General features: G+C 43.9%; 1 protein-coding gene and 1 pseudogene across 1 annotated transcript; one reads left to right on the top strand and one right to left on the bottom strand.

Annotated features, from left to right (window-relative positions):
- Positions 1-2,089: 2,089 nt before the first annotated feature.
- On the bottom strand, positions 2,090-20,496 carry ZIM2 (zinc finger imprinted 2). The gene is made up of 6 exons (XM_077913235.1): positions 20,433-20,496; positions 15,584-16,086; positions 13,605-13,708; positions 10,535-10,661; positions 7,383-7,475; positions 2,090-4,470 (listed from the first exon to the last, which is right to left on the bottom strand). Exons 2-6 carry the CDS (start codon positions 16,056-16,058, stop codon positions 3,488-3,490), a joined length of 1,782 nt encoding a protein of 593 aa, XP_077769361.1. The 5' UTR covers positions 16,059-16,086; positions 20,433-20,496; the 3' UTR covers positions 2,090-3,487.
- LOC144323358 (ATP synthase F(0) complex subunit f, mitochondrial pseudogene) lies at positions 12,040-12,398 on the top strand (annotated as a pseudogene).
- Positions 20,497-27,884: the final 7,388 nt, after the last annotated feature.

Below are 27,884 nucleotides of genomic sequence, written 5' to 3'. Positions count from 1 at the left end.
AGAGGTAATAAAGAGGGAACTAAAGCAGCTGGCCTAAGTATAATCCAGGGATGGTAAATGCTTTGAAACCTCATTGCCTCTGACTGGTGCAGTGGCTTGGAGAATGACTTTAAAAGGTGGGGTGTTGGTAGGAGATCCCTGGGTTGCTCAGTGGTTTGGCACCTGTCTTCAGCCCAAGGGGTGATCCTGGAGTCCTGAGATCAAGTCCCACTTCGGGCTCCCTGCATGGAGCCTGCTTCTCCCTCTGACTGTGTCTCTGCACCACCCCACCCACTCTCTCTCTCTGTGTGTGTGTGTCTCTCATGAATAAACAAATAAAATCTTTTAAAAAAAAGTTTGAGATGTTATGTGGGTTTTTTTTTTACCACAATGTAAAATAAAAAGTCTTTAAAAATAAGTGCTTCCAAATTAAAAATTAAACCAGAATATAAGAGGAGTACCAAAACTGTTAGTATATTAAGAACTGAGTGGGGAGAGTGGGGAGGTATATTTCTACATTATCCTTGGAGTCACACAAGGCATTAAGAAAAGAGGAGACTCCTTTAAGGCCTCAAGAGATCAGACAACCAAAAGCACTTTGTGGACCATGTTTGGATCTGGATTCAAATGAGCCAACTGTAAAAAGACATTTTAGCGGCAATCAGAGAAATCTGTTTATGGCCTGGGTAAAACCATTTGAGGTGATTTAAAATTTTCCTTCTAAAGTATATGTATTAATGTTTTAAAAACAGAGAGGAAACAATTGGGGGAAAATATGTTAAGTGAATCACAATCTGGGTAGAATATGGATTTAGCAAAAATGATGAAGGGAGAAATGACTGAGATTAACAAGAGCCTGAGGAAATAGATGGCCCTGGGGAAAGAAGCAGATTTCACAAGATGGAAGGTAGAATCCAACAAAAGGTCAGGACAACGTTTACCTGGAGGAGAAGTGAGAAAAATTAAGGAGAGTGTAGCAAGTTAGACATGTTCAGAAAAGGATGGGAGCTTGTCAAAAAGGCCCAGGAGCCAACCTGAAAGAGTTCCCAATGGCCAAAGGTGGAAGAATGTGAACAAAATGACAATAGTATTTCATTAGAGTCCATAGAACAAAAGAAATATCCATGAATTCATATTGATAAAAATAAATTACTGAATAAATAAATAGGGAGGGCAACTTTTCCTCACAGGAGAATTCTAAATGTAGAAGGAATGAAAGAAGTAAAAGATTCACTATTACAATACCACAGAGATCTGGCTTTAGGCAAGATCCACTTCCAAGATGCTAAAATTTAGTGGGTAAAAGTTTGAGGAGAAACTGGGTACAGGGCAGCCCAGGTGGCTCAGCAATTTAGCGCCGCTTCAGCCCAGGGTGTGGTCCTGGAGACCCAGGATGGAGTCCCACCCACATCAGGCTCCCTGCATGGAATGGAGCCTGCTTCTCCCTCTGCCTGTGTATCTGCCTCTCTCTCTGTGTCTCTCATGAATACATAAGTAAAATCTTGAAGAAAAAAAAAAAAAGAAAAAAGAAAAAAAGAAAGAAACTGGGTACAGATGGTCCCTGACTTGTTCAATTTATGAGTTTTCGACTTTGCAATGGTGCAAAAGCAACACACATTCAGTAAAAACTGTACTTCAAATTTTGAAGCTTTATCTTTTCCTCAGTATGCAGTACAATACTCTCTCATGATACCGGGCAGTAGCAGCGAGCCCCAGCTTCCTGTCAGCCTTGCAACCACAGGATAAACAGCTGATATACTTACAACCCTTAAGTACCCATACAATCATTCTGTTTTTCACTTTCAGTACAGTATTCAATAAATTACATGAGAATTTCAACATAATCATAAAACAAGCTTTGTATTAGATAATTTTGCCCATCTGTAGGTGAGTATGTGTTCTAAGCACTTTTAAGGTTGAATATGCTAAACTATGATGTTCAGTAGGTTAAGCATATTAAATGCACTTTCAGCTTACACTGAATAAGCTTGCACTTTTCAGCTTATTTTCAATTTATGATACGTTTATCAGGATAAAACTTCATTGTAAGTTGAGGAAGATCTGTACTTGCATAGTCTCAAAGTTCCTCCTGCAAGATATTTATTAATTACAAATAATAACTTTAAAGAACCCAGCAGACAGTACTTTAAATCAAGGTATCAAGACTAACTGACATCACCATCAATAAGATGCATTGACATCCTGTCCCTCTATGGGAATGGTGGCAGGATTAGAAACCAATTTACAGTAGGTTGAAGAGTAGACTGTTATTAGGAAATAGGGCCAGCCAATGAGGGCTATTTCATCAAGAACTTTGGAAATGAAGAGAGGCTGTGAGGCTAACACTCATTTGGCTTCTGAGGTTCTGCTGAGTCATGTTTGTTTTTAATTTCATGACTTTGGGCCACACATAGTAGATCAACCTCAAAAATGGCTGGATGAAAAAAAGCAGGGTAGTGAATAACAACAGCAACAACTCACCCTACCCGGCAAAGAATCAGGTTCTGGGACTTCAGATCTAACTGGTTACCAAGTGTCTTTGTAATTGACCACCAGTCAAGGCAGTGATGGAGAGCTTTTAACAATATAGCAATATGGTATTCAAGAGATTTTTATGCAATTCAGGGCTCATACCTTTAAAGAGTGAAGTGTATTCTGCATAGAATTAGGATTTTAGGTTGGCTGTGCTAATGATGCCACAGCCCAAGAAAGTTCTCAAACAGAATTTTTTTAAAGACAGGAAAGTAAGAAACTCCAATCCCTCAAACAACTACAGGAAACTACAAAAAGACTCTCTTTGATCAGTAACTGTTTTACGATAACAATTACAAGCATTTAGCAAAAATACACTTCTCTGAATTAGTGTCTCAAAAAATCATCCTCTATTCGTAAGTCTTAAGATAAGTGGCTATCAATACTTCACCCTAAGAAAGCTTTCTGAACCTCTAATACTGTAGATGTTCTTGCCTGATTTCATGTGAAACAGTGCTGGGCCTACCACAGAGGAAGACAGCTGAAGTCAGTATAGTACTGTACCTTTTCTTCAGAAGGGATGTGGCAGGAATAAAGAAAACCAGGCTTGAACATCAAGATATGAAATAAATATCTCATGAAATCTCAACATAAAACAAAACCTGAGTTCATTTTCCTACTTCATTACTTATAACCTAGGTCAGATCAACTGATAACTTTGGAGTTTCAAGTTTGCTTTACCTGTAAAAATAGAATAAATATGCTCACTAGGTACACTGCAGCATTCCTTAAAAGATCAAATAAAAAATGTACATGACAATATTTGATAAATTATGAAGTACAATGTAATACATTACCAATTATATCAGCTTTGTGGATGAATCAATATTAGCACACCTTGAAAATCTTTTTAACATGCTCTGTGTTGACACATCCCATGTGGCAAAGACACCATATGTAAACACTTCTAAAAAAACTTGGGAACAGATTGCCTGTTTGTAGTCCAACTGCCAAAGATGTTGAGAATGTTCTCTGATTAGAGGTTTTCAGTAATAATTGCCCCATCAGGTTTCTCTTGAGAATGGAGTTGATAATGCTGAGTGAGGTATGAGGGTCGGCTGAAACATTTCCCACACAGCTGACACTGGTAAGGCCTCTCTTGAGCATGGATGCGATAGTGTTGAATGAGATGTGAACTCCGACTGAAGGCTTTGCCACAGTCACAACACTGACAGGCTTTCTCTCCAACATAGTCATGTTTCCGCTGATAGCGAATTAAATATGTCTTAATGCGGGGCAACCCAGGTGGAAGGGCTTTTGCTGCTTCGTGGGCTTGGAGATGTTGAAAAAGATGCACATCCTGGATAAAGGCTCTGCCACACTGGAAACATTCATAGTAGTCTTCCTGACTATGAATTCTTACATGGCCAGAGGTATTTGTATGCTGAATGAAAGACTTTCCACCTTCATTGCATCCAGAGGACTTCTCATTGGAATGAGTCCTCTGATGTCTGGTGAGGTGTGGCATGAGGTAGAAGGCTTCTCCACATCGTTTACATTCAAAGGGTTTCTTCCCAGTATGGATCTGCTCATGTCTCTCACGAGCTGTTTGGGTAATAAAAGTTCTTTCACAAAATCTACATCTGTTCTCTTGGAGGAAAGGCTCATCATCTGCCAGTTGGGGACTAGTGCAAATTTCAGGAGTAGTACATTCCTGGGGATCCTTTACTGGAGGCCCTTCTGATTGTTTAGTAAGATCTGAGCTTCTCTCAAAATCATCACTGTCGTGGCTTCTTTCTTGAGCGAGGGTCTTGGGCTTACTCATTGTTACAGGACTCAAAAGTTTCTTCTGGTTGTCCTGGTACAAATCTGATGGATCATCAGGAGAATACTCTCCTATGTTGATACTGCAGAAGTTATCTACCTTCAGATCCTCCATTCCTACCCCCAAGGATGACTTTTCCATAGGCAGGCTTTGCTCTGGAGTTAGATCTTTGGTTTCAGGTCTTTTCTCCCAATCTAAAAGAAATGTGAAAGTTCCTTCTATTCTTTCCTGACAGAGACACATCATTATAGCAGAAACAGAAGAAAGAGATCCAAAATAACAGAACAGATCTTATGCAGATTGGGAGAGATCTAAATGTTTTGCTAAAAGTTTGGATTTTCTTTAGAGACTAGAAGTAGTTAAAACTTTGTGTTTTACAAAGGCAACTCTCTGTGTGGGAAAGAAATGGACAAGAGACAAAGATGAACATAATGTCCTGGAAGATACAAAGTATCTGAGCAAAAGATTGTGTGAGCAAAGTACAGATGAAACAGTAGAGCCAGAATACAGCTTAGGAAATCGTCAGGAAAGGGATAACTGGACCCATCACAGCGGATTAGATCTTTTAGGAAGTGGTCTTTGAAGAGAAGACAAACGTGGAAGACTAAGAGACAGCTGTTCTGCCAGTTCTCCTCATAGAGAATACCTCAAATCTGTACTCTACAATCACAGCACCAGCTTCCATCAGCTTTAGTCTGCAATAGCAGGCTCCCAGCTGGTTTCTCTGCTGGTCTTCCTAAAGCCCACTTTCCATAAACGGCCAGAGACATCTTTCAAAAACAGTGCTGCCCAGTGGAATGTCCTACAATGAGGTCAATAATGTATATTTTTTGTCACCTGATACATAGCCACTAGTGACATGGAGGTAATGAACACTTGAAATGTGGCTGGTATGACTGAATTTAAATTTATGTAATTTTAATTAGTGTAAATTCAACTATGTATGTCTAATGACTACCACATCAGATAGCACAGTTCTAAGGAGTCAGTAATACTACCTCATTCCCTGGCTCAAAACCCTCTAATACTTTTTTCACATCTCACTTGTAATGAAATCCACATTCTTTTTTTTTTTTTAAAGATTTTATTTATTTATTCATGAGAGACACAGAGAGAGAGAGAGAGAGAGAGAGAGAGAGAGAGAGAGGCGCAGAGAGACAGGCAGAGGGAGAAGCAGGTTCCATGCAAGGAGCCTGATGTGGGACTTGATCCTGAGTCTCCAGGATCACACCCCGGGCTGCAGGCGGCGCTAAACCGTTGCGCCACCGGGGCTGCCCTGAAATCCACATTCTTTAACATATTCCTATGTGAGCTGGCCTATGTCTATCTCCTTGACATCATCTCCTATCCCCCTTCACTTGACTCAGGCCATATTGCTTTTCCTCCTTTTTCTGGAACACCCAAGCACATTCCAAACTTGGGGCCTCTGTATTTGCTACTCCCCCTGCCTGCAACACTCTTCCTCAAGATTTCAACATAGTTCCCCCTCCATCTGACTATCCTTTTTTTTTTTTTTTTAAAGATTTTATTTATGCATTCATGAGAGACACAGGGCAGGGGGCGGGGGGCAGAGACATAGGCAGAGGGAGAAGCAGCCTCCATGCAGGAAGCCTGATAAAGGATTCGATCCCAGGACTCCAGGATCACACCCTGAGCCAAAGACAGATGCTCAACTGCTCAGCCACCTGCTGAGTCAGGTGTCCCTGACTATCCTGTCTTAAGCAGCCTCCCATTTATCACTGTCTGCTTTATACTCAGACTCTATTATTTGTTTGTGTATCAACTATCACCCCCATTAGAATGCAAGCTCTGTGAAGGAAAGGATTTTGTCTGACTTGTTACTGTATCCACAGAATCTAGGACAGGGCTGGCCCACTACAAAGGCTCAGTAAGTATCTGTGGAATGACTGAATGAGTCAAAGAGTGCATGAACTAGATTAAAGAAGACAGTGAAAACAACAGTGAGGCGAATAGAGGAGTCCCCTTGGTATGTCCTTGAATTTTGTTTGGACATCCACTTCTCTGCCCACACAGGAAAAGGCAGAGAGAGCTGTCCTGATTGGCATTAAACTGGGCACAATTACTGGTTCAGGGATGGGATATGACCCAAATGAACACTGAAAAAATGAGGTGAAGTGTGTCAAGGGCTTCTAGGGAAGAAGTGTCCTCGCTCTTGACAATGCTTCTTGAACACACCTGCTTGTTTGCATACGCTCTCTCCCCACCTCCCCGCCCTTGGACGGGAACAAGAAAGGACACCTAGGATTTGTTGGCAGCGTGAAAAGAAAAAATTAAAGTAGGCCCTGATAACATCTTTGAGCCCCTAAATCCAGCCATCCATGAAGCCTAAATGAGTAGTATCATAAGCGAATACAATCCTCCTATGGCTTATCCCAGTTTGCATGTGGTTTTCCGTTAATAGGACCTGAAAGGCAACAATGATCCTGGCTGATACACATAGTGACCCAATTCAGAGAAGGAAAGGATTTTATAAAGATGGCAAATGGTATCATACTGTAGTCACAGAGTTTGGAGAAGGTAAAGTCTAGAAGGTTCTTGTCCTTGAGCCATAAGGATATTGGTAGGGAACTTCTGGGGGCTGTAGCACAGTGTGGCAGTGAGAGACTGTGTGTGTGTGTGTGTGTGTGTGTGTGTGTGTATTGGCAGATGTAGGGGGATGGAAACCAGATTGTGGGGGTTAAGGACGGAAGAGAAAGGGAGTCTCTGGGTGTCAACAAGTCTCAAGAGCTGGCAAAAGGGAAGCAAGTGGAAAGAAGAGTGGTATCACACCAAGGGTTTTTGTCTTAGTTAAAGAGGAAAGACCTAGGATTTCTAGCTGCAAGGCTAAAGGTCTGAATAAGCACAGGAGTTGAAATACCAGAGGAAAGGGAAATGGGCCTCCCTGGAACTAGGCAGGAGAGTCACTCAGACTGCAGGAAAAGAAGATGAAAATAGTAGTAGGTGCACACTCAGTGGTGAAGCCTTGTGAGCCCCGAGATGAAAGCGTCGATCAGCCCTGTCTCTCCCTTGCCTGAACAGACAATCCCGACTGACTGGGGGTGTCTTCCCATGATTCGTCTCCATGGGCCTCCCCCTCACTGCTCACCTTGACATTTGTCTGTATTGATGTCTTCCTCCCTCACATGTGACTCTTCCTCTTCCAGCTGTGAGATAATGTCGGGCTTAGAGAACTGGTACCCTGTTGAAGAAGGAGACTCATAACTTGGGGGTTCTGCCCTGCATCCACAGGAACTCCCAGCCGAGGCTCTAAAGACTCTGAGATAATAAGGAAAATGCAAATTCACACAAAAGAGAAGTGAAGGGGATTTTTGGGTGGCTCAGCGGTTTGGCGCCTCCCTTTGGCCCAGGGCGCCGTCCTGGAGTCCTGGGATTGAGTCCTGTGTTGGGCTCCCGGCGTGGAGCCTGCTTCTGTTTCTGCCTCTCTCTCTCTCTGTCATGAATAAATAAATAAAGTCTTTAAAAAAGAAAAAGAAAGAAAAGAAAAGAAAAGAAAAGAAAAGAAAAGAAAAGAAAAGAAAAAAGAAAAGTGAAGCCTGTTTCTAATGCTTTGGGCCCAAATGGAGACATTTTTGATCATCATAAGTTCAGGGAGAGGAAGGAAGGCTATGAATATCTGATCTAGTACAGAGGCCGAGGATGTCGTTAAACATCCTGCAATGCCCAGGACATTTCCCCACAGAAGGAATGATCTGCCCAAATGTCAGTTGTGCCAAGGTTGAAAAACTGCTCTGGAGTAAAAAACAGGACAGTGTGCTGGGGTCTCTACTTCAGCACGGGGGATCTGATGTCATAGCTGCTCAAAATGTAAACAACATGCGGTTCTTTTCCTCCTATAATACCTTCATTCTCTTTGTCTGAAAATGCTCCTACTCCCTCTCCCCTAGTTGTTTTCCAAACTTCAGTCATTTGCAGACCACCAGGTGGTCTGCAAATGTTTGTATGTTTGTATCCCCCAAAATTCACCTATTAAAAATCCTAATGCCCACTGTGATGTTATTAAGTCGGCCTCTGAGAGGTGCTTAGGTCATGAGAATGCCCCTTCATGAATGGGATTAGTGTCCTTATAAAAAAAAAAGGATTCACGGAGAGTCTCTAGCCCTTTCAGCCTAGTGAGGAGACAATAAGAAACCTGTGACCTAGAAGACAGCCCTCACTTGGCAGTGCTGGCACCCTGATCTTGGACTTCCAGACTCCTGAACTATGAGAAATAAATATGTTGTTTAGAAGCTGCTCACTGTGTGGTATTGTTATAACAGACTGAACAAGCTAAGACACCACCTCATTATTTCCTTATTTATTATATGTCTCACCCTATTAGAATTAGTAATACCCACCAAAACAGGAATCCTCATCCATTGTGTAACCCCAACACCTATACCAAAACCTGGCACACTGACAATTTCATGGACAAACTTATTAATGACCCTCACATTCTGGGGCTATCTATGTGCCACTCATAGTAACATTTGGTATTTGATACTTTTCTTTAGATTATCTCTTTTAACAAAAATACACTTATTTAAATGGCAGCTTTTTATCAACTTTAAAAACAGAAATTGATGCCACTTGCAAAAAAGAAAACAGCTCTGAAGATGATACAGCAATAAATTCAATTGAAATTAATTTTATTGAGTGCTACCTAGTTTTGGTTGCCTATCTACAGCTCAGAGCTTGAGGTCTGCTCTCTCTTCACTAAAACAGAAGGCCAACGAGATATACTACCTAAAATAAACTTCTGTATAGCCCACTGTACTCATTCCACACCTGAGAAGATAGAATCCTGAGTGACATGTAAGATCTCTATTAACCCCAAAACAACAGTGATACAAGAAGCCAATGCCCCACAAGAAGACAGAAATGCTTCCACATCACTGCATGAGGGCAAAAAAGGTAAAACTGATTTATTCCCTCTATTTAAGTCATAAATGTGGTAACTGAGAGAAGAGTTATATTGGAAAAGGCACTCCCCTTTGCCTTCTTTGTGACCAATAGAAGTACCAGTTCAAATGACACACTCTTTTTAAAAATATTTATTCATTCATTCATTCATTCATTCATTCATTCATTCATCCAGGAGCGGGGAGAGCATGCATGCATGAGCTGGCGGGGCAGAGGGAGAAGGAGAGAAAATCTCATGTGGACTCTGCACTGAGCATAGAGTCTGATGCGGGGCTCAATCCCAGGACCTTGAGACCATGACCTGAGCCAAAACCAAGAGTCAGACCCGTGACCTACTGCACCACTCAGGTGCCCCTCAATTATACACCCTTGTGCCAGGTTTGAGGTAGGGCACTTCTATCTCCCCATACAGGTCTCGGACATCACAAGAACTAGAGCACCAGCTTGCTGCCATTGGAATTGTTTGGTTGCATGTGTCAGGAGATTTCAGGCCCCCCCAAAAAGCCACTGAAATGAGGATCCTGGCACCAGTAACAAAAAATATTTAGCTTGTGGCAAGAGGTAAACAATCTTACCTCTGGATGTGAAGAGAGACTGGCTCTTAAACTTTAAGTCTAGTAGAAGACAGTGGAGGTCCTGAAATTTTAATCAATTCCTTCACCCATTCAAAAAGCATCACTAGGAGTCTTCTACTATGCCAAGACCTGATGAAGCCCACCCTTGTCTGGCAGTATAGTCAATTTAAGGGAGCATATTCTAGAGCTGAATCACTTAGGGTCAACTCCCAACTTGCCACTTTGTAGCTGGGTGGTTTTAGAACAGTAATTTAACTTTCCCATGACTCTGCTTGTAAAATGGCATTATAATAAAAGTAACAGGAAATATACCTCCCCCTCATAGGACTAGTGCAACAATTTAAAGAATTAGGACATGTACAGTGCTCAGATTGTACATATTAAGTATTCAGTGTTAGCTCTATTATGAGTAACTGAATTTTTAATTATTTTTAAAAGATTTTATTTATTTATTCATGAGAGACACCGAGAGAGGCAGAGACATAGGCAGAGGGAGAAGCAGGCTCCCTGTGGGGAGCCCAATGCAGGACTTGATCCCAGGACCCTAGGATCATGACCTGAGCCAAAGGCAGACACTCAACCACTGAGCCATGTAGGTGCCCCTAAGTAACTGAATTTGATATTAAAATATTGCCTCTGATTTGGGTTGATATTCACTGACATGGTGAACCACTATTACTGACATTTCTGATGTGACAACAGAAGAGCTGAGAACCACTCCATAGTGGGCAGAAACCAAGTTTCATGGAGAAGGCAGCCTTACCTAAGGAGACCAGGTTCCTATAATTCTCTAGCATCACCTCCCGGTAGAGGTTCCTCTGAGCAGCACTAAGGTAGGTTAACTCCTCTGGGCTGAAGTCCACAACCACATCCTTGAAAGTCACCAAATCCTAAAATACCAGAAACACTTCCAAATTATCAAAATCCAGAAATTATCCCAAGGAGGGTGAAGGACCCTAATGAGAGAGAGGACTGAACATAAAGCATTCAAACTGGCAGAAAGCGTCTTATCCAAGTGTTTTAATCCAGAGGGTACAGGGACCTAGTACTGTACCTTTCCTTGTCTTACAGTAAGAAGGGGAATATTTCTGAGAGTTCTGCTGCTAATTACTACACATTTGGATTAGAGGCAAAAGATTCTTTTAAGCCACTTTATAAGGAAATAATGAATGTGCATCATTAAAGCTAAGCAGCCTCAGCCTCAGGAATCAGAGAGAGTTAGATTTAAGTCCTCACTCTGGTTCTTGCAATCTTTGTGAGTGTGGGTTAGTTAAGTCTCAGTGACTCATCTGTAAAACCCAAAGAGCTCATAAAGAAATTTTCCATCTTATTAATAAAGAGATATTCAATCTTATTAATAAACAGAGACATGCAAATCAACATGACAAAGAACGATTTATATTTATTCAACTGACAAAAATTTTAAAAAGTATCAGTAAGTCTGGCAATACCAAATGTTGTCCAGAATGTGGACCTATGGGATCTCTTATTAGATGCTAAGGGAAATGTAAATTGGTAAACCACTGTCAACCCAGAAATTACATTCCTAGGTATATTTTTGCTTGTGTGTACTTGAAGACATTTACATTCTTTTTTTTTTTTTTTTAAGCTAGAGAGAAAGAGAGAGAGAGAGAGAGGGAGGGAGGGAGGGAGGGAGAAAGCACATAAGCATATGTGAAGTGGAGGAGGGGAGAGAGAGCGAATCTTAAGCAGGCCACACATCTGCTGTGGAGCCCAATGTGGGGCTTATCTCACAACCCTGAGACCATGACCTGAACCAAAATCAAGAGCCAGACATTTAATCAACTAAGCCACCCAGGTGCCCCTGATGTTTATATTATTAACAATGTTGTTTGTAACATCCAAAACCTGGAAACAATCCAAATGTCCATTTAGAGTAAATATATTACAGTATAGTCACACAAAGGAATAATAGTCCAGAAATGTAAACCAATTAACTATAGTTACAATAATCTTGATAACCTATGGTTGAGTTAATTAATTTTTAGATTTATTTGTTTGAAAGGCAGAGAGAGCACACTCAGTATGCATGCACACGTACCCTGTGTGGGAGGAGCAGAGAGAAACCTAAGGTGACTCCACACTGAGAAAAAAGCCCAACATGAGCCCCATGACCCCCATGACCCCAAAAAGCCCCCCATGACCCCCAGATCATGACCCGAGCTGAAACCAAGAGTTGGACACTCAACCGACTGTGCCACCCAGGTATCCTGAAGGTTGAATTTAAAAAGCAGATACTAGGGACACCCAGGACTCCAAGATGGCGTCGCCCGTACCAGTGAAGGAAAAGAAGCTCATGGAGGTGAAACTAGGAGACCTGCAAGGCTGTATACTGATGCGGGATTTCACCCCTAAGGGCATTGCTGGAGCATTTCAAAGACGTTACTACTGGTATTACAACATGTATATCAATGTGAAGAAAGGGGGCGTTGCTGGGATTTCTATGGTGCTGGCTGCTTATGTGCTTTTCAACTACTGTCGTTCTTACAAGGAGCTCAAACATGAACGGCTACGCAAGTACCACTGAAGAGGGCCCAGTGTGGAAGCACATTTGGCATTCCTGACCATGACTTTTGCCTGGCATCCCTGAATCCTTCCATTGCTTAATTCACAATTAATATCCAATAAAAGTTGACTGGTACTCGAAAAAAAAATTAAAAAAAATAAATAAAAAGCAGATACTAGAAGACTACATAAGAATTTGATATATATTTTATTAATATACATCTTCTATGTTTTCAGGAAAACATTATGCAGATCAATGGACAACTGATTTAAACTAGAAGTCATACATTGGCTGCCTAGCTCCTACAAAGGGTTTATTTGGCTTTTATTATGGGTTTATTTTATTATTGTATTTAAAATTCGTATTAACTGCCAAGCACAAAAAATTTATAGATTTACTATTATTAACTGGAGTTTTAAAATCAGAAGATCTAGAGTCCTGGACCCACATTCTCACATGGCACCGACCAGCTGAAGCTAAGTCATAGCTTCCCGTTGATGGACACTGTAGGGACACAGGGCTATTCTCAGGAGCAAGTCTTTTACAACAGTGTTTCTCAAACTTTTTTCCTTATCTCCTCCTCAAGAAGTCATTTTAGACAATTTCTTCTAATTGCCAACCTCCATGAGGTTTTTTCTGGTTCTAAAGGAAATGTAGCATATTAATTTCATTATCTCTTAGGTTTCAAAATATGATTTAAGGGGCATCTGGATGGTGCAATCAGTTAAGCATCTGACTCTTGGGTTATGATCTCAGGGTCATGAGGTCAAGCCCTGTATCAGGCTCTGCACTCAGTGTGGAGTCTGCTCAGGATTCTGTCTCCCTCTCCTCCTCTCCCCCTCTAAAGTAAATAAATAAATCTTTTTAAAAAAAATGATTTAACAAGAACGTTAAGGAGAACATTTTTGAAAAAAATAATAAAACCTCATAATAGTATCATGTCCCTATAACAGCTGCCATTTGTTTCACATATAAAAAGGAGGATAACAGTGCAAACCACATAAGGATTGTTTTGCATGAGCCAACACTGGGTGTAAAATGGAATACTAAAACAAAACAAAACAATTTGAGATAGAAAAAAAGGGAAAATGTTAAGTGTGTGGTATGTGGGATGGTCTAAGTCCAAGAGAGAAAAATAAAGCAGGGAAAGGGGATATAAAGAGTCAGAAAAGGATTTTAAATAGGCTAGCCAGGAAAAGGTTAAGTGATATTTATATAAAGACTTAAAGAAAATGAGAATGTGGTTTAATTTGATAGGGAAAGTGAGATCCCCATATTGGAGAACCAAATCAGAAGCTTGACTTACCTGGGATCCCGCAGATACGGGACTGTCAGACATCTCTGTGTCCTCCTTTTGCTGTTCTTTGCTGTTCCTCTCTTCTGCAAGTACAAAGTCCTGAGGAGAGAAACCTGCAAGAGACAAAGGAATGACCATGGAACTGAGTCCCGTCTGGCAGTACCCAGAGACATAGAAAGTGGCTGGCCACCCACACCATCCTTCCTGTCCTGGAAGACAGCAGCCGTCCTGGACTTCCTATAAGAGAAAAGCCATAGACATCTTTTCTCCTCAGTATAGCAAGTTCCAAACAAGAGCTCTGGGCATTCCCCAGCTCGAAACTCCTCAATAGCTCCCCACTGCCTTCCAAATAAAGTGGAAGTTCCTTCTTTATGTCTGCTTGTAATCACCAGGGAACCTCAGTTTCTCAATTGTACAATGGAAATAATAATTCTAAGGGATCTTGTAAGGATTAAACATTACATATATAAAGCACACAAGCATTTTTAAAAGGGGCCGCTCTTAAAGCTTTTCCTCCATCTTTGTCATTCACTGACCTAGAAGATGGCTACATTCCCTACAGAAACCTGAACCTTGAAGGCCTTCCCCGCCTATAGTCTTCCCAAGTGCACCTTTCATTAATCTGTTGTTTCATTCTCATATCCTACGGAGCTCTCTTTCCTTTCCCCCAAATTCCAGCTCCATCAATAGCCCAGGGCCTTTGGGCAAGTTTTTAACTTCTGGTACAATGTCCCCTATGTCCACCTGAGACAGTAGAACACCAGGATCAGAGTATAGATGCTGGAGCCACCTGCCCAGGTCTGAATCCCGACTCTGACAATTACTAATCATGGGGTCACGGGCAAGTATCTCAACTTCCTTATATGTCTGTGTCCTCATCTATAGAATAAGGGTAACACCTATTTCAAGAGCTATTAAGAAAATTAAATAAATTAGTATTTATAAAATGCCTAGAACAATGAATATATTCAACATGTTCACTATTAGCATCTTTAAAATCCTTTTAAGAAATGCAGGTGCACAGAATTGGATTAATAATAATCCTTAATTCATAATATCCATATTAAATCATGTATGACCCTATTTACTTTAAATTTATTCATTTATATGTTTAAGTATAATTAAGAAATGTGAATTCACTACCCAACCCCCAATCTAGAAAATTCCCAATAATTTACATCCACCCATGTGCTTTTTCCTGTCCACCCCCAGCCTTCTCTCCAGAGGTAACTGTGGTCTCATATTCATATTTTTTGTCCCCTTGCCTGACTCTGTCTATCCCTCTGTCTGTCCATCTCTCTATAAAATACCCCTAAACAATCCTTTGTTTTTAGTTAGTATCACTTTTATTCAAAGGACTATTATTCTTCTATTATTAAAATACCTTTAGCCCAAGCTAATAACTTGAGTTTCCAAGAGGTCAAATTTTGGTAGAGGTTAAATTTCCAGGTCTCATATCTCCCACACTTTATGCCCCTCTTTTTTGGGCTGTGTTGTTTTGTTTCATGTTGACACTAAAGTTTAGGCTGATTAAGAAATAAAACAGGAAGGAGCAAAGCTGGAGAGAAGAGGTACTCTCAGAGAAATAGTAAATATTAAAGGCAAAAGCCAAACCCCAAATTTCTTTCTTCTTATATAAGGCAGATTAGAATGGATTATAAAATTCATTCTTTCAGGGATCCCTGGGTGGCGCAGCGGTTTAGTGCCTGCCTTTGGCCCAGGGTGCGATCCTGGAGACCCGGGATCGAATCCCATGTCGGGCTCCCGGTGCATGGAGCCTGCTTCTCCCTCTGCCTATGTCTCTGCCTCTCTCTCTCTCTTTCTCTCTCTGTGTGTGACTATCATAAATAAATAAAAATTTTAAAAAAAGGTTAAAAAAATTCATTCTTTTATTTAGTCATTTGACAAATTTTTATTCATCTCCTATTGCATCCAGAGGATGTTCAATTAATGGAAATGCCTAGTTGCTTCCTTTCTCTCTCTCTTACCTTTCTCTCCACATGCTTGTATCAAATTGGCCACCAGGGTTCCTGCCTCCATGCTGTTCTGAGGCTGTTTTGACCTCACCCAGGTCTGAAGCTCCTCTGGTAGGGTGTTCAGAAACTGTTCCAACACCAGTTGCTCCATCATCTGCTCCTCGGTGTGGGTCTCTGGCTGCAGCCATTGACGGCAGAGCTCCTGGATTTGGCTCACAGCTTGGTGAGGCCCAGTCACTGAAAGATACTGAAAATGCCTAAACTTCTGATGAGAAACTTTCAGAGACTCTGGATTTCTTAAGGAGATGGCTTCTGGATTCTCTTCTTGAGCACGTAGATGGAAGAGCTGGGGATTCTTCAAGATCTCCAAAACGTCTGTCACGTGCAGCATCTTTACAGATTGGCCCTTCACAGGATAGAGGTACTCTAAAAGGCAGGCTGCTCTAGAACACACTGTTGTGGAAGATGGTGGGTAGAGTTGTAGCATATGAAAAAAAGATATAGAAACCCAGGACCTGTAGAAATTACAGAGAGACTTACATATGGACTACACAGTTAGGACTGAACAATGGGGTGGAGGTGATTTGAAGCAAAAGGAATTACTTAATTTCACACAAATGCCTAAATACACATTCACAGAAATTTGCACATCTCCAGATAAGATGCTATCTCAGTACCATCCCCAGGTCTGGAAAATCCACAGGCACAGGCTTGAAATATTTCAAAAATAGCACTGAAGGGAAAAGAGACTTGAACCCCAAATACAATACACTGAATTAATTTGATGAACCACAGAAGAATTTCACTTTAAAAAAAATGAGTTAAAATGGTTTTGTATTATACAAAGTTAAGTAAAGAACCTTATAAAACATGTATCCTACAAAGGACTGGATTCATATGCAAAATATTTAAAGAATTCCTACAAATCAGGAAGAAAGAGTCATATTAACAAGAGAAAAAAGTTAAAAGATCTGATCAGGTATTGCACAAAACATAGCTAAATGGCCGACATGAAATGGGGCTCAACTGCATTACAGAAATAGAAATTAAAACCACCATGAGCTATCACTACACATCCTCCAGAACGTTCTAATTGAAAAGAATCAGACAATAGTGTTTGAGGGGAGAAAGAACCATGGTAGAATAGTACATTCATACAAGGAAGGCTTCTACTAATTTTCTCTTCCAATCTCAATACATAAGATTAGATAGCCATCTTGCAAGCCAATAGGCCAGCTTCATTGGCACGCAACCAGTGTAGTCATACAAGGCCCTATGCTAAGAAAGGCCTCAAGCTTCGTTTAATGTTCTGCCGTTGCTATCTTGAGATTTTTCATATTTTAAACAAGGGGCCTCATATTTCATTTTGCATTAGGTCCCGCAATTATGTAACTAATTCTGCCTAGCAAGAACATTATCATTCCTCAAAATCTGTTACTAGATGAAAAATATCTTTTCACTTTTTAATTTTGCATTTCTTTAAATTAATAATGAAGCTTACCTTTTTATTCAGATTTAATTGGCCCTTTATAAATTACACCTATTCTTTACCTTCTTTCCACTAGGGTGTGTCTGGTGCTGATTGGTAAAGACTATATATAAATGAAGGATATTCCTGGGACACCTGGATGGCCCAGCAGTCAAGTGTCTGCCTTTGGTTCAGGGCATGATCCTGGAGTCCCAGGATCGAGTCCCGCATCAGGCTTCCTGTATGGAACCTGCTTCTCCCTCTGCCTCTATCCATCTCATATCTATGCCTCTCTCTCTATGTCTCTCATGAATAAATTAAAAAAAAATCTTTTTAAAAATGAAATATATTCCTTGTCCTACTTGCTTTAAAAAAATTCTATCTATGCCACATCTTCTCTTTAGTCTTTGTAGAATTTTAACATTTTTAAAAAAATTTATTTATTCATGAGAGACATAGAGAGAGGCAGAGACACAGGCAGAGGGAGAAGCAGGCTCCCTGAAGGGAGCCCGATGTGGGACTCAATCCCAGATTCTGGGATCACGACCTGAACCGAAGGGTGGTGCCCAATCACTGAGCCATGCAGGCGCCCCAAATTTTAACATTTTAAAGTATAATTTATCACTATTTAGAAATAAATAGGCAATTGCATTTCATTATTGCTTTATTTAAACATTTCATTTTAATTCTTTGGCTGGAATCCATTCTGGGATAGGGTGTGAAAAGAGTGTCCTTTTTTTCTAAAATCTTTCCTGCCACTACCAATTACCAAGTTTGCTATCCTCCTTCCTTTTTGGGATGTGTGATGCCCTGCCTGAATTTAAAGTACAGGTCTGCAGTTTCCAGGAAAGGATCCTGAGAAAGCATTACTGGAAATGAGTGTGAGATCACAACAGCTTGTCTCCCTAGACTAGCTAAGCTCATGGGCAATGGGGTGTAGCAATCCTTTCTCCTGTACCAGAAAGGGGAACTATGACCATGAAGGGCCAAGGCCTCCAGTTCACAAGTGCTGAAAGGAAGGCCATGGGCCTCCTCCTCAGAAGGTACCTTCAGCACTCCTTTTTCATACATTCTTAGCTCTGCTTCCCTTAGGTTTCTATATTTTGGAGTTCAGTCTTATCTTATTCTACATCCATATCATCCAAGTCTTAACCACTTACCTCAGTAATTCTCAACATTTTATTTTTCTTCCTAACATTTTTTTACCCAATCTTTATTTTCTTTTTTTTTATTTTTTATTTATTTATGATAGTCACACACAGAGAGAGAGAAGCAGAGACATAGGCAGAGGGAGAAGCAGGCTCCATGCACCAGGAGCCCGACGTGGGATTTGATCCCCGGTCTCCAGGATCACGCCCCGGGCCAAAGGCAGGCGCTAAACCGCTGCGCCACCCAGGGATCCCCCAATCTTTATTTTCTAACTCTCAGTCCCACTGAAATAATCTGGACAGAAGGCTCTCTAACCAGTCAACCAATTGTTTCACAACTTATTTCAGTACTTTTCAATGCACATTGGTCTATTAAGATTTTCCACTTTTTGACCTCAGTTTTAAGAAATCTTTTTCCAGAAAAATCATCCATTTGCTTGAAACTGAAATATACTAATACATGATTGAACATAGTATTCTTATAATATTAAATCTTAATAAATATGCAACTTTATTAAAGAATGATGTTGCTTTATTCCTAGTTTTTAAATTATTTCTATTGTTTGTTCTTTATTGCCACTTTTCTTTTATCCCAAAGAGATATTTATTCCAGCACTAGCTGCCAATTCCAATGCTACTATTTTTGTTTTCTCATATATTTATTATTATTTTTTATTCCTAGTTTTTTTTTTTTTTTAGTTTTATCAATTATTTTTTGTTTATTTCTCTGTTTGGCGGACTTTGGGAACCTCCTGAAACAAATGTATATTTTCATTCTTCTTGACTATTGAAAACTGTTAATTTGGGTCCTGTGTTAAAATTTACAGGATGTCATCCCTCTTATTTTCACTATTTCTGTAATAAGTCATAATTGCACTCCTGGGAAACATGGAGGAAGTCATGTGAAAAAGTAGTAATGGGGCACCTGGGTGGCTCAATCAGTTAGGCATCTGACTCTTGCATTTCAGCTCAGGTCATCTCACTGACAGAGTTCAGGATGGAGCTCTGCACTTAGCTGAGAGTCAGCGTCCTCCTTCCCCCTCTGCCCCTCCCCCAAAATAAAGAAATAAACCTTTTTTTAAAAAAAGTAGTAACAAAAGTAGCTAACACATTAAATACTTAAAACAAACAAAAAGGGCACCTAAAAAAAAAAAAAAAAAAGCCCGTATTTAACATGTTAAATACTTTTTAAAAAAAAGTGTCCCTTGATTTCAGAGTGGAGAAGAGCTTTCAGAGAAGGGAATGGAGCCAAGCCATCCTGGATGAGCAGAGGTTATGGTGGAAGGAGGAAGCAGGGACGGGAAGGAACAAATGGAAGAGAGGTTCCAAGGCTAGAGAATAGCAGAGCAAGGCAAGGCAGAGAGCAGGGGCAGAGCTGAGGACTGGGGCAAGGAAGGGAGGAAGAGCAGATGGGAGAGGCCAAGCTGGGAAAGGAGGGGCGTATCCAGGGCAGACGGGAGAGACTGACAGAAGAGGGAACTGAGGTGGAGGGGAGCAGGGAGAGAGAGGCAGGAGCAGCACAGCGGGGCAGGACAGAAGTGGGACCCAGGAGCCTCCATAGGGAGAAAAAAGTGGGAACGGGGGTCCTGGAGCGGGGCCTGGGTGGACCCCTAGAGAGGGTAGGGGTGTGGCCTAAGCTCAAGGTGGAGCCTGGAGTCCAGGGGGACGGGGCCTGAGGTGTCAGTCTTGGGGTCTGTGTGGGAACCGGGTCTGGGGCAGATGCCTGGAATGGGTAGGGGCGTGGCTTGAGCTCGAAGCAGGGCCTGGGGTGTCAGAGGCTCTGGGGTTCCGGGATGGGGCCTGGTGTGGGGGCGTGGCGGCCCCAGCCGACAGCCGGTGTTCCCACAGGCCCAGAGAAGGCGTTGGCCCGGGCCTGCGAGGACTGCCCACGGAGGCTGGGGAACTGAGGCGCACCACGGCGCGGTGAGGCGCCCCCATGCCGGCGCTCCTCAGCACCACCCCCCCACCCTGGTCTTCGCAGCCTCCTTGTCCAAGCCCTTTCCCCATAAGGGTCACTACTGCCGCTGTCTCCTCACGCGGAGGAGCACCCCGGCCCTCTCCCTGCACTGTCTCCAAGTCGGCCCAACATGCCTTGGCCCCTCAGGGAGGCTCCACCGCCGGCCAGAGGCTCCCGCCTTCAGGAGTGCCGGCCCCTAGCCTTCAGGTCTCCTCCCACCACGTTCCATCCCGGGCTGCCCGCGCGCGGCTCACACGCTAGCCCGGACGCCCCCACGCGCCAGCTCACCTCGCCCGCCCGGCGCCTCGCCACACTGAAAGGCTCACGCTCGGACTTCGCGCCCAAGCCCCGGCGCATGCGCACTGCCATGTCTGCGCGTGCGCTCTGCAGGGCTTCTAGAGCCCGCGTGTGGCAGTCCGGAGTGCTCCCTGCCGGCTCCACTGGGGGTGCTCGAGGGCAGGTCGGCGGGAGGGTGGAGAAGGGGGGTGAGGGATGGGCGCCAGGTGGCCTACCTCCTCAAAATGCTTTCATTCAGGTGAATAGGTAATATATGGTTTATATGGGTTTTTAAAAAGATTTTTTCATGAGAGAGAGGCAGACATAGGCAGAGGGAGAAGCAGTTTACCTGCAGGGAGCCCAATGTGGAACTCGATACCAGGACCCCGGGATCACCACCTGAGCAAAAGGCAGACGCTCAACCACTGAGCCACCCAGGTGCCCCTGGTTTATATGTTTTTAAGTAAATCAACAGTATGCAGTGAAAAGTCTTACTCCCACGGTGTGTGCAGCATCCACTAATTTTTTACGCCCATAAACCACATTGTAACCACTGCAATTAGTTTGTCCTTCCATAGATCTTTCATGCATGTGTGTATATGTGTATACTTATATAGCATACACACGCGTGGATAGTGTACATATGCACATACATGTGTGCGATTATCATTGATATTTTATACATGTATGTTCCCATCCATGCGTATATATCTCCAATGTAAATGAATGTTTAAAAATACAAGATTAATATTTTTATAACTACATAAAAATATAATACAATATTTACATATACAATATATAATAAAAACATATAATTATATACTTGTAATATATATTGTTATATGCAGGTTCATTCATATAAATATAAGAAATAATTTTAGGGGCACTTGGGTGGCTCAGTTAGACATCTGTCTTCAGTTCAAGTCATGATCTCAGGGTCCTAGGATCAAGTCCCATGTGGGGCTCCCTGCTCAGTGGGGAGGCTGCTTCTCCCTCTCCTTCTTTGGTCTCTCTCCCTCTCTCACAGATAGATAAATAAAATGTTTAAAAAAAAAAGACAATTTTAGGTCTGTGTAAGCATTCGTATTCTTATGTCCTCTCTTTTTTAGACAAAAGGTGGCACAATTTACACGCTGTTCTATGCCCTGATTCCTTTGTACTTACCAGTAAATCTTGGAGAGCTTTCCATATTAGTGCAAAGATAGTTGCTCACTGTTTTTGGACAGTTGTTTGGATGATCTTGTATGGTTATGACCTCACTTATTTAACTAGTTCCTGACTGCAAGATGGTTGAGTTGTTTTCAGTCTTTTTTCCACTACAACCAGTGTTGAGCACATGCCCCTGACCTCAACAAGTGTGCTGACATGTAATCTACAGGTAAGATAAACCTCCTGAATTGCTGAAGCAAAACATGTGTGTGTCCTTTTTTTAAGGTTTTATTTTATTTTATTTTATTTTATTTTATTTTATTTTATTTTATTTTATTTTAAGAGGGAGAAGTGGGGGAGAGGGAGACAAAGAATCCCAAGCAGGGTCCATGCCCAGCACAGAACTCACACAGGGCTCCACCTCACACCCTGGAGATCATGACCTGAGCCAAAAATCAAGAGTAGGATGCTTAACCCACTGAGTCACCCAGGCTCTCCAAGGTTTTGTTTTTAAGTAATCTCTACACCCACTCTGAAATCAAGAGTCACATGCCCTACCAACTGAGCCAGCCAGGTGCCCCATGTATTTGTCATTTTGATAGAGGTTTCTAAGTTACCTTTCATGAACTCTATTGCATCTTAGACCCCACCACCCTATGTGAGTTTGTCTGTCCAGGGACTCCACTCAGGTGAGAGAGGAAACCCCTGGCTGAACCAGGGCTGGGACAGAGCCGCCTTCTTGCCCAGGAAGGCCTTGAATGTCATAACCAGACTGCATCTCACCATTGTGGGAGCACAAGCCCAGAGGAACCAAGGAACTGATGACTGTGGGATTACTTTGAAAACCATACTGATTTTGTGGATATCAAGAAACTGATTTTAAAGTTTATAAGAGAGGCAAAAGACCCAGAATGGCCAATACGATATTGAAAGAGAAAAACAGGGGCACCTGGATGGCTCAGTGGTTAAGCATTTGCCTCCGGCTCAGGGCATGATCTTGGGATCCTGGGATTGAGTCCCACATTAGGCTCCCCGGAGGGAGCCTGCTTCTCCCTCTGCCTATGTCTCTGCTTCTCTCTGTGCGTCTTTCATGAAAAAATAAAATAAAATAAAATAAAATAAAATAAAATAAAATAAAGAGGAAAAACAAGGGCACCTGCATGGCTTAGTCAGTTAAGCATCTGCCTTCGGCTCAGGTTATGATCCCAGGTTCCTAGGATTCATTGGAGCCCCACATCCGGCTCCCTGCTAATTAGGGAGCCTGCTTCTCCTTCTCCCTCTGCCCTTCCCCTCCCGTCCATGCTGTCTCTCATGTATGCACTCTCTTTCAAATAAGTAAACAAATAATCTTAAAATTTTTTAAAAAGAATGAAAGAAAGAGAAAAACCAAGTCAGAGGACTTCAGGACTTAACACTACTCAACTTTCAAAACGTAACTGGTGAGAAAATTAATAAAGGGAAACCCCACTAAAATAGAGTTAGGAGACCACAAGGGGGTGCTCTCACTCCGTTCCACAGAAGCCAGAAGGATGTCGCACAGGGAAGAATCAATTACAGGCCCCAACAGGAAAAGATGGACATGGCATCTCCTGCAAGAAATCGACCACCCTTGCAACCCAGCCAGTGAAAAAGCATCACCACCTTGAACCCCTACTTTTTTCCCAACGGACTTTCATTCTAAACGATCCCTCTCAATTTCCTCCTTCTCCGTAAAAAAAAAAAAAAAAAAATGGACTAGCCTATGCTTTCTGCAGCAGCTTGCTTGTCTCGAATTGCTATTCACTATTACCAAATAAGAAAGACCTTTTCAGTTGGTAAAATAATTGTTTTATTTTTAAGGTCAACACCAGAAAGCTATAGTAATCAAGATAGCGTGGTACTACTGGAACAATAGACCAATACATTGATGGAACAGAATAGAGAGCCCAGACATAGACTCACATAAGTCTGATCTTTTAACAAAGAAGCAAAAGCAGTACAATGGAGAAAAGATAGATTTTTCAGCAAACAGTGCTTCCGTATGCCAAGATGTCATGTTTAGGTGTATGTTATCCAGAACCCCATCACATAACAAGTGATTAAATGCTGTCTGTCCCCACTACAGGCACTTTATGTGCTGCCTACAATTTTACCATTATTAGTGGGTAAGGATCAGGAAGCCTCTTTCTCCACCTTCTTTTGTGGACCCCAGCTATCTTGGATCATTGCCCCTATGGTTGGGGTCTTCATTTACCCTCAGATATCAGATCTCTTTGCTTAGTGCCACTCCCCCAGTTTTCCACCCACAGGGTCTCAGCCAGGACTTACTAAAAGAAGTATATTACAGTTGAAGGCAACGAAAGATCAGAGAATGTCATACATCAGAGCAGCAGAGAGAGAACGGCCTGGACTCCTGGTCAGGGGTGGCTGGTAGAAGGGGCTGAACACTACATGATCATCCCTCATATAATTAATGACGCTCAGTCTGGAAGAGAGCTTCCTCACAATGCAGAATTCATATCATGAAAAATAACATAACTAAGATAAGGAAACGTTAATTTGACAGGGATTATCACTTCAAGAAATATGCTTCTGTAAATCATATTGTACATGTAAAGATGTACAATTTTATTCACCAAGGATAAATCAAAAGACAGAAAAGAAATTAAATTTGCTTTAACTTGTGGAGACTCAAAGACAGAATTACAGCACCACCCTCCATTATCAATACCGCCGGCATGAAAACCCCTTTACCTAGTCGCACACACAAACGTATGCCTAGGGTGGGAAGAAATCATTGGCCATAAAGGCCTCTTCTAAAAATGGACAAACTGGGGATTCCTGGGTGGCTCAGTAGATTAGGCATCTCAGTTCAGCTCAGGTCATATCTCAGGGTCCTGGGATCAAGCACTTCATCAGGCTCAAGGAAGCAAGAGGCCTGATTCTCCCTCACCCTCTCCCTCTGCAAAACCCTCTGCATGGACTATCTATCACTCAAATAATTAAATAAAATATATTTTTAAAAATTGAGATAATGGCCAACTACACCCACACATTCTGCACACCAGGGCAAAAACAAAACAAAACAAAACACAACACAACACATAAAAACACAAACATTAGTTGAACACTGAGGAAATCCACACATCCGGCCCCAACATGTCTGCAGAGGCATACCAAAGGCAAGCAGCCAGACACGCACACATACACCCACCAGCAGGTCTCCCCGGACTCCTAGACCCCTCTTCACACATGCAGGCACGGACATGCATGAGCACACGCCCGGGGAGACACACACCTGCAACCGCACAGCTCGGACACTCGGAGGCCCCCTGTGCACACGCACACGCCCTCAGACTGACCCCTAGGGCCTATGCTCAGCGCCGCGGTTGCACCCACCCCCGCCCAGTGTCCCCTCCTGGTTGCACACCCCGGCAGGTTCCCAGCCCCACCCCAGTCGGGCATGCGCATAGATTCGCTGAAGGCTCCAGAGCCTGTTTGTGGACACCCTTCCCATCCTCAGATGTTCATCCACATCCAACTCAGAAGTCTGATACCCCCGCCCTCGGTGCCCAAGAGCTCCTGGTGAGGGTGCATTTGTGGAGGGAGGAGGTCCTGCCGGCCCAGAGGCCCGCACTTCTACTTCCCGCTCAGTCTGATTTGGGATTATCTTCAAATTCCTTCTCCTGGGTCCCAGCCAGCCAAGTGAGCCACTGTGTCCCCTGATCGCTGGCTGACTTCTCCAGAGTCCCGGAGGTCCTGAAGAACCTCTGTCTCTGCCATCAGACTGCCTGGGACCAAGGTCTGATCCTCCCGCTTTCTCAAGCCCTCAGCCCCAGGCCCCAAGTCCCCGGGCCCTCAGGCCCTTCCTGGAGGGACACTGGGTAGTCCCCTTTGCTGGCCAGCCCAGCCTCCTCTGTCCCTGGCACTCTTCTCTCCTGCCCTCGGCCTCAAGAAATCCTGGGAGCTGGAGTACAGAAGCTGTTCTGAGGTGTTCAGACAAGGAGTCCCCTCCCTGCCCCACCTGCAGAGGTGATCCTGGGTCCTGGGCTGGGCTCAGGGGCCCGTGTGCACACTGGTCTCAGCGTCCCCTGCGCACTGCCTCCTGTCCTCACAGCCAAAGGCAACCACTTACCTACTCTGTCATGGGGCCGTGTTCCCAGGGCCCCTCCGCCAAGGTCCAGCACCCCAACTCCCTGCACACATCCCCCCTCCCTTAGCAGAGCCATCAGCCCCTGGGAGCTGCAGGTGCTGGACTGTGCCCTGGGCCGGCTGTGATTTCGGCACCATTGCTCTGCAGGCTGCTCTGCTCTGTTCTGCTCCCTGGCTTGCAGGGGTGAGGAGGATTGGTTTAGTGCGTCTCTCAGGAGCTGCCCCCCACCCTTAGGCTCACCCCATGCCCAGGAACATCCCTAGACAAAGACCAGGGAAGGGGCTTCAGATACACTCAGTGACACATCTCTCCCCTCTCCCCACACACACCTAGGCACACATCCAAGAGAGGAAACCGCCCAGGACACTGAGTGTGAGCACAGGATTCAATGACAGAGGACACACGTTCTTTTCATTCAGAGCATGAGACAGAGTTGGGGCACCTTCTGTGCTGCTACCGTTTTATTGTTCTTAGGAGCTGAGGATCAGAGGGGCTCTTCCCCCACCTTCTCTCTGGCCCGACTGCCCTCTCTCAGTGGCCCTGTGCCCAGGTCACAGAGAGGTCTCCCCTCCTTTCTCCCTCCCTGCCCCGACCCCCAACCCCTCCTTACCATCTACTCCCAAACATCCAAGGAACCTCCACCACAAGCACAGCCCCCGGAAGGGCAAAGGCCTTCCATGGAAGGGCAAAGGTCAGTTGCTAGGGGGGATGGACAGGCTCAGAACTTCATGCTCTGGAGCAACAGAGGCAGGCTCCATGGATCAGGGACAGCTGGGCTATGGGGGCCCGGCACAGGAGGATCATCAGACCTGGTGCCAGCTGATCCCCTAACAGAGTGACCTGAGGGTGTAGGTGCATGTGCGCGTGCGCGCACACACACACACACACACACACACACACACACTACTGCTCTCCTGACCTACTTCTAAAACTCCCACCCACTCCTTTGGACTTCGAGAACAACCTGGAAGATCGGACCCCCGCTGGCAAATGCACACACAGGCACCTGCTCAGCCCTCAGGCACACAGGGGCAAGCACACACACAGACACGTGCCTCTGAGGAGGCCCATCCTGAAGCTGCAAGTCCCCCTGCAGGACACGCAGATGCCCTGCCCTCTCTCACACCCAGGGTCCATGCTGGATCTCACACTGGGGCCCATTGCCCCCCCCAGCCCTCCTGGCTGCACACTCACTTGAGGCTCTCTCCCAGCCCCCATGCCAGGCTGGGCACCCACACAGACTCACTGGAGGCCCGAGGCTGGTTTGCAGGTGCACTGCTTCTCCACGATCCTTCAGAAGCAGCCTCCATGGATGCCTCCAAAACCAGTATTCCCCCACCCCCACCCCTGCCTCAGCAGCTCCAGTCACTCACCTTTACCCCCATCCTGCCAACTTCACACAGGACTCGCCTCTAAATTCCTTCTGTGCCCCAGCCAGCCATGTTCATAACTTTTTGGTCTGACTCCTAAGTGACCAGTCTAGCGTCTTGAACTCCTCCGGATGTGCCCATCCTCCCCCACTCACTAGCACACTAGCCTGGAGTCTGCCTGCAGCCATGTCCTCTGGGCTGGTCCCAGAATTCTGTGTTCCCTCTGGTCTTCTGTCCTGCAGGTGGCAGGAGGGATCCACACAATTCTGGGTGGCCTGCAGCTGGGAAGTGGCTTGGAAACTGCCAGCAGTCCTGGGGATGAGTCCCTGGTCCTCTGCAGGGCTCCAGGCCTCCACTCCCACTGCAGATGCTCTTAGGCAGCTAGCTGGAGCCCCCAGGGCCCCAAGAGCACTGGTTGTGCTGTGTTGACGGGGAGTGTCCGCCTCTGCCTCAGAGCCTCTGTTGCTCTTCTGGTCTTTCTGAAGCTACCCTGGGCAGCAAGATACATCTGGATTCCTATTAGGATCGTGATTCTCATCCTCATCCTCAACACCACTCCCATCCCCATCTGGATCCAGCTGCCACAGGACAGACCCCAGATCAGTGCCCCAGCTCTGAGCAGAGTGCCAGTGGATACCTTCAGAGCAAGAGCAGCAGCCGGGACTGTCCTTCCCATTCCTGGGGTCTGACCTGGAGCTTGCTTCTGTTCTTAGCAAGGGTGGATTTGTCTGGTTTAAGTCATCTCCTGGGTTCAGTGAATGTCCTTCAGAAAGTCTGTGGACTTCGTATTTCCTGGAGTTCAGGATGAATTGG

The sequence above is a fragment of the Canis aureus genome, chromosome 1 (assembly GCF_053574225.1).
Source record: "Canis aureus isolate CA01 chromosome 1, VMU_Caureus_v.1.0, whole genome shotgun sequence".
Taxonomy (NCBI): domain Eukaryota; kingdom Metazoa; phylum Chordata; class Mammalia; order Carnivora; family Canidae; genus Canis; species Canis aureus.
This window is presented reverse-complemented; position numbering and strand designations above follow the sequence as displayed.